The following is an 11,597-nucleotide window of genomic DNA, read 5'->3' as shown; positions in this document are numbered from 1 at the left end:
TTCTTACGGGCTTTGGTTTTACGGCGTTCACTGTGCAGCCACAATGACCTGTCCCCTGTATTCTGTGTTTCGGTACGGTTCCAGGGATACCAAATTTATTTGGTTTTATTTACATTTTAACTCCTTAAAAAAAATCCAAAACTGTGTAATTTTTTTTTCTAAAAGTCGCCATATTCCGACGGCCGTAACTTTTTTATACGTAAGTGTACGGGGATGCATAGGGCGTCTTTTTTTGCAGGGCTGGGTGTACTTTGTAGTTCTACCATTTTCGGGAAATGCTTTTGCCTTGATCACTTTTTATTAAAATTTTTATCAGAATCAAAACAGTGAAAAAAACGGCGGTTTGGCACTTTTGACTATTTTTCCCGCTACGGCGTTTACCAAACAGGAAAAATATTTTTATAGACTGGTAGAGCGGGTGATTTTGGACACAGGGAGACCTAACATGTTGGTGTTTCACAGTTTTTAACTACTTTTGTGTTCTAGGGAAAGGGGGGTGACTTGAACTTTTAATACTTTTTATATATTTTTTTTTTTTGCATTTATTAGACCCCCTAGGGGTGTTGAGCCCCAGGGGGTCTGATCACTAATGCAATGCATTACAATGCTAATGCATTGCAAAAAAATCATCATTTCTTTTGCAGGCTGCATAGACCAGCCTGCAAAAGAAAGAATTTGCAGTCAAGCCTGGGAGCCTTGTAAAGGCTCCCGGCTGTCATGCCAACGTGATGTCGGCCCTGGAGCATGCTCCAGGAGCCGGCGATCGCTGGGAAAATGGCGCCTCCGGCGACCGATCGGAGGCATTACAGCCGGATGTCTACTACTTAAAGCAGTAGATACCCGGCGGCTATGGCGGCTGCCATAGTTACACACCTGACATGCGCCGTACTATTACGGTGCATGTTGGGAAGGGGTTAATTGTTAGAATCCACGCTGTGTAGTGATTTTTTTTAATCACTAAGTAGCCAGAGGATTTTTTTTTAATCCTCTGGCTACTTAGTCCCCCCTGATGTCCACTTACCTGCAGAGATGGCTGCTCCGGTGTTCTCGTTCTTCTTCGCCTTGCTGCCCCCGCCTCCCGGGGCCTCTCCTAGGCCACAAGCCCCGCCTTCTTGCTAGCTCTTTAACAGTAACCTGGGAGGAGGGGGCAGCGAGGCGAAGAAGAACAAGAACACCGGGCACCGGACCAGCCATCTCTGCAGGTAAGTAGCTACTAGAGATGTTAGCTAGTCTCCCATTAGAATGAATGGACGCAGCCAGCGCACAGGGGGTTAAGGCTGTGTGCCAGCTGCTTCCATTCATTCCTATGGAACCGCAGCAGAGCCTTTACACTGAGTATACGCTGAGCGTATACTCAGTGTGAAGGCTAACATTGTTAGCTATTCCCACAATGCTTGTCCAGTAGCAAAGCATTGTGGGAAATAATCACCGATCTCGATGCCACCTAAAAAGATCGGGTTCGGAATTCCGATCGTGAAATTTTCTCGATCGCAGAACGGAATCCCATCTTTTCCGAACACGATCGCTCAACCCTACTTAGCATCTATCCGCATGCCCGTGGCCACAAGAAAAAGGCCACTTACTTACTGTGCAAGCAGCCATTTTTCTTGTGGCCGTGGGCATGAGCAGTCGGCTCTGCCCGATGCCTAGACGTATGAAGCCAGCATCAGAAGAAGATGGAGGCAGCGCCGGGGAGTTCTCTCGCAGCATTGGGGACACCCCCAGTGCTGTTTGAGAGCTGAGGACCACCCCCAGTGCTGCGAGAGAACTCATTTGCATACCGTCGAAAACCGGGAATTCTACCGAACGGTGGCGCGGAGAAGACATCTAAAGGTAGGAGACGAATAGACTTTCTTAAGGATGTTCCTATGTGCTAGTCATGAAAAATTGACTTTTAATGATAGGACCCCTTTCCATGGCTACATGTGGGTGACTGGCGGTATAATGGCGGTGTTATCCCATTGGGGCACACGCGTGTTATTACCGCCAGTCTGTATAAATACGCTTCTGTATAAATGACGCCTCGCCATATACACAGGTCAGGCTTCTGCCATATACAGGCCATTCCTATACATTCTGGGACTTGTAGCTCCACAATAGCAATCACCTCATGATAGTCCCGGCTCCATACTGATAGAACTACAGTTCCCAGCATGCCCTTCACGTACGGCTACACAGTCACGTGAGTGAGACGGCCCGAACTACAAGTCTCAGCCTAACCCTCCGCCCCCGCCTCACACTCCGGGACCCCGCGGCTTTCCAGCGGTCTTACAAGCAGCTCTGTCATTGGTGGAGCGCGTTCGGGGTCTCTCTGAGCTGTGATTGGCTGAGAGAGATCACGAGATACCCAGCAGCCAATCAGGGCGCAGCTGGGCTGGAACCCGTGGCCGGGACTGTGATCCAGGACGCGTCTGCTGAGGAGCCGGTGAGTGATGCTGGGCAGGGGCCTGGCGGGGGTGGCATGCTGGGATTTGTAGTTCCTGTGATAGTAATGTCCAGATTTCCATGATTGCTGATTTCAGGATTTGCATTCAATTAAGGAAATGCTAATTAAGCCATGCAACATGTAAAGCAGGTCAAGGGGTTAACCTTAAAGGAGATGCTAACTGTAATGGAGTCCAATGCAAAACTGCATGAACCAGCATGCCCTTAGAGCTGCATGCTATACCTAGGTGTAGTCACCTAGAAGAATTGGTGATGATTTCCCTATACTGGCATCAATATCCCCATTTACAGGATACATGCCCACCCATGGCACTGCAAGATCGGCGGCGGAATTGGGGCCGTATTCCACAGCCATGGCCTTTGCAACATCCGCTGGGATCGGCGATCATGCTAATCCTGGCAGTTTAACTCCTTAGATGCTGCAGCGAGTGGTGACCCTAGTGGGAGGGGGCTCTATCTGTTCGCCCATTGGCACCCTGCAATGCATTTGTGGGATTCTAACGGGTTATCGTGGCAGATAAGAGCCCCCGAAAAGATCCCCATTAAAAAGATTGTCATTCATCACAATTGAGGTAAAATGCCCAACGGACAATAATTCTGTGCAGAAATCCAATAAATGTATGAAACGGATTTGCAATCACAGAAATTTCTGCAAAAACTTCTGCATGTGAATATACCCGTATGAGTGCCGCACGGAGCGTATCTACAAACTTATGGCCTATCTTTGTGATCTGATTGATGGGGGGCGACGTCAATGCGGAAAAAAAAATGGCACTGCAAAACTAATCCTATCCACACATTGCGGAAAAATATTCCCAGGGGTTACGCTGCAATTTCAAAAAACGTTGCGGTTTTGGAAATCCCAGCATGTCGATGACACCTTTGGAAATACTGGCGATTTCCCTATAAGTATAATTTAAAAAATGCAACAAAATCAGCAACATCTGGAAATTTTGACTCAAAAAGCTCAGCAAAATCTGCAATAATAACTGCTGCTTTTTCGGAACGTTGAGCAATAGCTATCAGGGCTGTGGAGTTGTACGGAAGTTATCTATATAGTCTTCTAAATAGAATGATATGTTATATTACACAATTAATAATATTCTAGAATAGATTCGTTTGTTACATATTTACTTTCATAGGAATCGATCTCTGATTTTTTGGTGAATTAGAGGAGCTTGTGACTGATCATGGTTGGCAGCCGTTTATGGAGGGGTCAGAGTCAGTGGTTTAGTAGGGTTGAACGTTCGGGATCGGAAAAGATCGGATCCCGATCGAGCAAATTTCACGATCGGGATCGGCTGGAAAATGATCAGAAATCAGATTTTGAAAGCTCAAGATCGGCTCAACCCTAAAAGTGACTTTTCCCATAGAGAAGCATTGACTAGGGTTGAGTGATCTGGATCGGGAAAAATCGGATCCCGATCGGCGATCGAGCAAATTTCACGATCGGGATCGGCTGGAAAATTCTTGAAAATCGGATCTTAAAATCGAACCTGAAATCTCAAGATCGGCTCAACCCCACGGTTTAGCCTACCGACTTCACAGCCCTGGCGATCCATTGGCGTCATCTGACATTAGATTTATAACAGTGCCATCTGCAGGTGACACGTAGCATTACATTCTGACCATTGAAATGAATTCAGTGTCCATGTAAACCAGGGGTAGGGAACGTACGGCTCTCCAGCTGTTGCAAAACTACAACTCCCAGCATGCATACTTGCTCTGCTGTTCTTGGAACTCCCATGGAAGTGAATGGAGCATGCTGGGAGTTGTAGTTTCACAGCAGCTGGAGAGCCAAAGGTTCCCTACCCCTGATGTAAACCATGGAAGGGTCCACCAGATCAGTAGACATCTGCTCTTGCTCCTAAATTGAGGTCTTGAGCATGACCAGGTCCCTCTTTCCCACTTTTTGACATCCATTTATCGCAGTATGGATATAAATAGGGGTTAACGTCACAATGAGACAACCCCTTTATCTCCATATCACCCATGAACCGCCTAGTGCAGGGATAGGGAACCTTTGGCTCTCCAGCTGCTGTGAAACTACAACTCCCATCATGCTCCATTCACTTCCATGGGAGTTCCAAGAATAGCAGAGCCAGTATGCATGCTGGGAGTTGTAGTTTTGCAACAGCTAGAGAGCCGTACGTTCCCTACTCCTGGCCTAGTCTAATACTACTGCTATCTCCATATTGCCCACGCAAGGAACCGTCAGCCAAGGTGACAGGTCTGAATACTGCTGTCATTGAGCCTTTGTCTTTCAGTATCCTATAAATGAGAGCGTTTCAATCCTAAATATAACCCGCAGACCAGATATTATATGGAATATGGCTGACTGAACAATCATTGGCGGTAAATCTGTGCACACATTTTACGTAAAGCAGTTCACATGGATACTGGAGCAAGCGGTCACTTTTCAGAGGGCCCCTATAAAAAAAATTGTGCCTTGCTTGCTATGGGGACAATACCCATAATTGCCAACATTGATAGCAATACCGCACCCTCTCTTTTTGTGCCGTGGGTGCACCACATACCCCCCCCCCCCCCATACTCCATGGAGAAACCCAGGAGATTTGCCTACTGTACTGGGTGTCCTGGTGGTCACCCCTGTTTTCGGAAGCCTTTCGGAGTTGACAAGTATTGCAGCACCTCCACTTATCCCTTACGGCCCGCGTCAGTGTTACATCTGTCAAGAAGATCTGAAAAAAGGGAAATTTCTGCAAATTTTACATTAAAATGGCCGTTTTTGTCCATTTAGGGGCGTTCTTGTCAGGGAGAGAGGAGGAGCTTAAGCGTAAATTTAGGCCTTTTCTGGGATTACGTTGCGGGTCTGTTTCTGTGACAGATTGGGATAAAAATAATTTGGTCCTTTTACCAAAACTGTCAAAAAAAATCGGCACTGCGGCCTTGTTGCTCATAGTAACCAATCACACTGCAGCTTTCATTTCCCATAACGTCTTAAAGCTGAGATCTGATTGGTTGCCATTTTTTTTTCTGTTGGACCTGAGGCCCAATGTGGGAGATTTATAATTGGTGGAGTAAAAATGAAAGTAGGAATGTGATTGGTCGCTGAGGTTACTTACTTCGCTTTGGCCTTGCACCATTTCGGATAAATCTCTTCCATCGACTTCATGTGAAGACGTTCTTCGTCTACGTCCGTTATTTCCCAGAATGCCGTCCTGTATCGTGAAAGGTTGTTGTAACAGCTGGAAAAAGAAAAGTGACCTCATCATGCACACGTTCCCCAAAGATAAAGATATTATAAAATTATGGCTCCTTCAGATCCCTCAAGACTTTGGCGACATTGACGAATTTGCCCAGAAAGTTCTAGACGGAAAAAAATCGGATTTGTTTAGAATTTGTTCGAGACATTTCTCTCCAGAGAGTTACGTGGATGGTGGGTGTAGGAAATGTCTTAGGAAGGACGCCGTGCCAACAATATTTGAGGTCATTCCTCAAAGGAGAATATGTAAGGAAAACAAGTATAAAATTGTGGGAAAGAAGGTCAAGACTTCCTGTGTCAGGAATAAGATGGACGCCTGGACCATGACTGAGGCGAATGTAAATAGGAAGAGTGTCGGAACGCAAGTAGTTACAGGAATAAGTAGAGGAGTACAGTGTGATCTCGAGAGGGAGCCCGAGCCACTTATCGGCCTATCGTACATGGACACTCTTGGATTTACGTTTGGTACCACAAGGCAGAAGATGACTTAAGGCCTCTGAAAAATGAGACCTTGTTTGCTATGGGCAGTACCCATGTTTGCCAGTATTGGCAGAAGCCCCTGTTGGAGACCAGTGTGTTGGACATACTGTATTATGCTACCGCAACGTCGAGATAACCCGTAACCTCAGAAGAACCACAGAAGAAAAGCCCATCAAACTGCATCTAGGACCCTCACCATTTTGTTAAACGGGTTGTGCCGCTATGGACACATCCCCTGACCACAGGACAGGAGATAAGTGTCCGATCTCTGAGGACTGATCAGCGAGTCTCCAGTAATCAGGAGGATGGGAGACCAAAAGTCTCCTTGTGAATGGAGCACCATTGTCTCTGTGAGACATGCGCTCCATCACCGTTATGGGGCTTCGGGGACTGATAGTGCCGCAACACCATCGCAGTGAATGAAGTTCAATGCACTGGTAGTCCATGCACAAGGAGGCTTTAGGAGGACCTTTGTTCCCTCATCCTCCTGATCACTGGGAACCTTGCAATCGGTCACGTATTCCCTGCCCTGTGAGTAGGGGTAAATGTCCTTAATGGCACGACCCCTTTCACTGTTGACTTTGGTTGGAAAGTCCAAATTTGACCTCTTGCCATTGAATGGTCAGTCTTGAAGACAAGTCCAAGTTCAATTGAAATGGTCTTGAAACCCCGGGAAGTGCCGTGACCCCCATAAGGCTGAGGTTACACGTTGTGTTTTTGCAGATTTCGTCTAATTTTTGAGTACCCCCCAGCTGTGGCTCAAAAGCAAACACAGAAAAATCTGCAAAAAAATAAGCCTTTCCGCAAGGTGTCGCCGCGTCTTGAAGACGATTTTCTCCCATATACATTTGTACCAGTGTCATAAATGTCTCCACCGATAGGGGTTTGGCCACTGGTAGACACTGACCAGTCCCTCATTCTCATGAGACACGACGATGGGTCCCAGTAATTGGATCTCTCCAAGAGCCTTGTTTTATCTGTAGGCCATGAATGTGCCCGGAGCGACAATCTTTGTAAGTGAAATGCTAGAGAAGAATTCTGGATTTCGCCTCGTTTTCCCAGTTTGCTGCTCCTCATGTTGAACCTCTGGAGGATTCTCGTTATTTTTTGCTGTTATTTATTCTTGGTGACGGTTTTATTATTTTACTGGTTTAATTTGTTTCATGTTATTTATTGAACATAAAAAAAAAAAAATTGTCGTCCATGTGCTTATTGCAGTGTCCTAGTGTCCATTTTTGCACACGGAAATAAGCAGGAATCCCCAGGAATTGCTTGTTCAAGCCTAGATAAAGCCTTTTGCCCGTTGTTGCGTTGCATTTTGCATGCTACAATATTAAGTCTATGAAACATTTGGTGACAAATGTGATTACAGGTGTAGCACCAAGCTTTCCTAGAGTCCCGAGTGGCATGTCTTCCTTTGTAGGGCGTATTGATTGCATTGAGTCTATGCAGAAAGAGTTATGGTTTTGGCTTCTTGCACAACTGTGCCATCTTCCGTTGTTCTGCTCCATTATAGGACTAGAATGATGGAAGTGCCATTGTCTATAATGGGGTCTGTTGGACTATCGTTCCAGCGTCTGTCATTTAGCTTGACAAAAAAGTTGTGCATATGAGGCAATGTGGTGGCTCAGTGGTTAGCACTGCAGCCTTGCAGCGCTGGAGTCCTGAGTTCAAATCCCACCAGGAACAACATCTGAATGGCATTTGTATGTTCTCCCCGTGTTTGTGTGGATTTCCTCCCATTCTACAAAGACATACTAATAGGGAAAATGTACATTGTGATCCCTATATATATATATATATATATACTGTATCTCCCTATATGGGGCTCATAATCTGCATATAAAAAAAAAAAAGAGCACCGATCATAAGAAGTAACACTCAGGTTTCTTATAGATCACTCCTTGTGATTGTTAGTTAATGGATATTAATTGTAACCCTTTCATGGTGGATTTGTTGAGCTAGAGAATTGTAATCTTATGCCAGTCACCAATCACTGATGATGATGGTAATGTATAGATATATTTGTTCTTCCATCCCACAGATCCAAAGTTGAGTTGCTACATAGGTGACGTAGAGCGCGACTCTCAATCGGACAAGTCCATGGAACATACAAGGAAAAGGGCTTCTATCGAGAAATCTTTACGAGCGTCGAGTGAACGTAAGAAGACGAAACCTCGTGATTCCTCAGAGGTCTCCTCCTCTTCTGGTGGCACATGTGCCCATGAGGACCACGTATCCAAGAACGATCATGAAACCATAAGTAACGGAGAGCATGGAAGGACTAGTAAAACCAAAATCAATTCCAGTTGTGGTGATGGAAACTGTGATAGTACGGAAGGATCCAACTTGGAAGATGATCGGTTACCGGTATTCAAGAACGCGGACAATCATATTGAAAAAACTTTGATGGAAATAGCGTTGTCGACTGGACCAGTGGAGGGTGGACTCCAGAAGACTCTGCAAGAAGAAGGTGCTCACGACACAAAAAGGACAAAATCGCAAAACCGACAGTCAAAGTCATACACTTGTGTATGTGGCAAAAGCTACAGCAGCAGCTACAATCTCCACAGACACCAGAAAACTCATGAGATCAGTAATGGTCCTCTTCTTGGAGAACCTTGTGAGGTGAAGGTCACAAGTGAAAAATCTTTTTCGTGCATGTGTGGAAAGAGTTATACCATCAGTTCTCATTTATATAGACACCAGAAGACCTGCCAAGCTGTCTCCGCGTCTAATCTCCAGTCCGATACTGAAGAAAGTCAATTGAAGCCTTACGCGTGCGCCTGCGGGAAGCGATACACCTGCAGCTCGCATCTCTACAGACATCAGAGAACTCACTTAGATGGAAGTAAGGAGAGCGCCATCACCTATATATGTGACTGTGGGAAGGCGTTCAGCAATAAGTCACATCTGGACCAGCACCAGAAGACCCACGTCCAAGAGAAGTTGTCGAGAGAAGAACACAGAGGTGACTCTGTGGAAGAGACAGGTAGCAAGAAACCGTATGTGTGTATTTGTGGGAAGAGCTACACTTGTAGTTCTCATCTCTACCGACATCAAAGGACTCACCAAGACAAGAATGTCTCCGGAAGCTCAAGTTATCCAGCGGAAGAAAGTATAATGGAGAAACCTTATAAATGTGAGTGTGGTAAAAGTTACACCTCCAAGTCACACCTGTACAGACACCAGAGAACTCACCAGAACCAGGAGCTTCTCGTACACGAAATGGACTGCGACAGCCATGTCAAAATGGAGAACTATGGACAAAAGCCTTACCAATGCGAATGCGGCAAAAGTTTTGTACTCTGGTTTTCTCTCATGGTGCATAAAAAGATTCATTGTAAGGCGAAACTTCAGTCCTCCTCCGCCTCGGGGCAGGACCGTTCTTGATACTAGATTCATCAACCAGCACTTCATCGGTGGAGAAGAGCGAGGTCTACTCGGATCAATATCATGTCAACGTTGTAATTTTCCAATATCTAATACTTGTGAACACGCCATCGAAACGTCTTGGCCATAATAAGGCTCGGGAGACATAGTGACAGAACATTGCATAGCAGTGAAGGCGGTTGGGTTGGGACAACTTCTGGATTCCTCATCTTTAGACTAGTCTACGGTTGGCCATACACATTAGATTTCGGATCATGCGGCTATTTGATTTTCTTTGCAGTGAAATGAATGGGGGAGTTTGGAGGCCTGCAAAAAACTCTGCGAACATAGCCGTAATCCTTATGTTATAGTATGGTCAACCGTAAGTGGTGACTGGCGCAGGAGGTCGCTGCTGGCAGGTGGAGGTCACACAGACGCCAGGAGTATATTTAGTTATACATGAATTGTGTTACAGGCCAAATAAATTGTTCATAATTGTTTTACGACTAGTGATTTATTTATTGCAAAATCCCATCGATCGGTCGCCCTGATAATCTGTTAAACAGCGCCCCATGTTGGATTGACAGGTTATTTGGCGGCTCAGCACTGGGTGTTTGATCCTTAGTATATAGACCAATAGGGTGGTATATACTCCTCCGATGCAATATATGGTGATATATATATATGTGGGCCTTGCGTTGGGGCTGCATTATTCATAGAAGTTATTATACGTCTACCTTCTGCTCAATCCATTCCTGGCTTTGGCACAAAATCTTCAACAAAAGAAGTTGCATGTGTGCAAGGGCCGGGGCCCAGGGGTCAGAAGCGCCGCGGGAAAAATCACAGTGTTTACAGCACTTGCAAAGTGGATGGGATTCACGCAACTCCCATGCCCGGTGCGGTTTTGAAAATTGCAGCACGTTAATTATATATATGGAAACGCCATCGGCTTCCCCATAGATATAATGGAAATAGAAAGTCGCGGAGAAAAACTCTGTGAACTTTCTATTGAAAGCGCTGCAGATCGTCCCGTGGCGCCTCAGCCTCAAGGAGTTATCAGGGATTAAGGTTTTTATGGCCTATGTTCAGGATAAACCACAAATACCTGATCTGTGGGGGCCTATAGTCGACGCCTGGATTGATCAGTTGTACAGACCATTGTATATACTACAGAAAGTGGCAAGCAGAACGTGTATAGCGGGCAGGCGCCGTCACCGCAGCTCAGCGCTCATTAATGTCATTGGCAGCTGAGCCACTATAGCAGGGACACCGCTTTCTGCTTCCGGCCCTATATAGTGTATAGTCGGGCTCCAGACGTGGCTCCGTACAGCTGATTGCCCCCAGAGACATCTATTGCCCCTCAACTGATCAGGTATTTATGGCCATAAAAAGCCTAATCTTGGGGAACACCTTTAAGTCTGAGGCCCCACGTTGCGGAAACGCAGCTTTGTTGCAGATTTTGCTGTAGTGGATCAAGCAGAAGAGGGAAACATAGTTCCCTTACCATTTCAAGCCACTCTTAAAGGGATGGTCCGGCCAAAGAGATGACGTATCCCCAGGACCGGTCACCAGTACGTGATCTGTTGGGGCCGATACCCAGACCCCGGACAGACCATCTGATGTAGCAGCCTCCGGGCAGGGCAGGGATCGCTGCTAGTAGTCAGTAAGAGCCACACTGCAGGTCACCAGAACCAGTGGCGCCCCCAATAGACGACTCTAAATAACCATGATACCCCTTTCAATAGAAATGGCACATCTGTCTGTGAGGGGGTGTTCACACACTGCAGTTATAATGTGGGTTTGGATTTTATAAACTTAGGGAACTGCATTCAGTTTCTTCTTGATACACAAAGTACATTAGAATGTGGCAGACGTTCCCATTACACAATGATTATGGACACTACACTGGAGCTCCCCCTGTATTTCAGCTTCTATGTGCAGCATTGCTTTCAGAATTCCCTATACAGCCCTGTTCACACAACAAGCACACTTCATATAACGCGATATGACTGCAGGACAAGCCCATCACTCATAGTAATGGAGCCGCTGAGGGATCTCGGGAATTGTAGTCCAA

The 11,597-nt window shown here is 46.0% G+C and overlaps 1 protein-coding gene across 1 annotated transcript; it reads left to right on the top strand.

Annotated features, from left to right (window-relative positions):
- Positions 1-2,339: 2,339 nt before the first annotated feature.
- Positions 2,340-9,994, top strand: LOC142185071 (uncharacterized). Its single transcript, XM_075260321.1, has 2 exons — positions 2,340-2,425; positions 8,196-9,994. Exon 2 carries the CDS (start codon positions 8,255-8,257, stop codon positions 9,542-9,544), a length of 1,290 nt encoding a protein of 429 aa, XP_075116422.1. The 5' UTR covers positions 2,340-2,425; positions 8,196-8,254; the 3' UTR covers positions 9,545-9,994.
- The last annotated feature ends 1,603 nt before the right edge of the window (positions 9,995-11,597 follow it).

The sequence above is a fragment of the Leptodactylus fuscus genome, chromosome 11 (assembly GCF_031893055.1).
Source record: "Leptodactylus fuscus isolate aLepFus1 chromosome 11, aLepFus1.hap2, whole genome shotgun sequence".
NCBI lineage: Eukaryota > Metazoa > Chordata > Amphibia > Anura > Leptodactylidae > Leptodactylus > Leptodactylus fuscus.
Note: the sequence above shows the minus strand (reverse complement) of the source record. Positions and strands in the feature narration are given on the sequence as shown.

Excerpts from the sequence above, each read along its gene's own strand:
- LOC142185071 (XM_075260321.1), top strand. The coding sequence starts at position 8,255 with ATGGAACATACAAGGAAAAGGGCTTCTATCGAGAAATCTTTACGAGCG.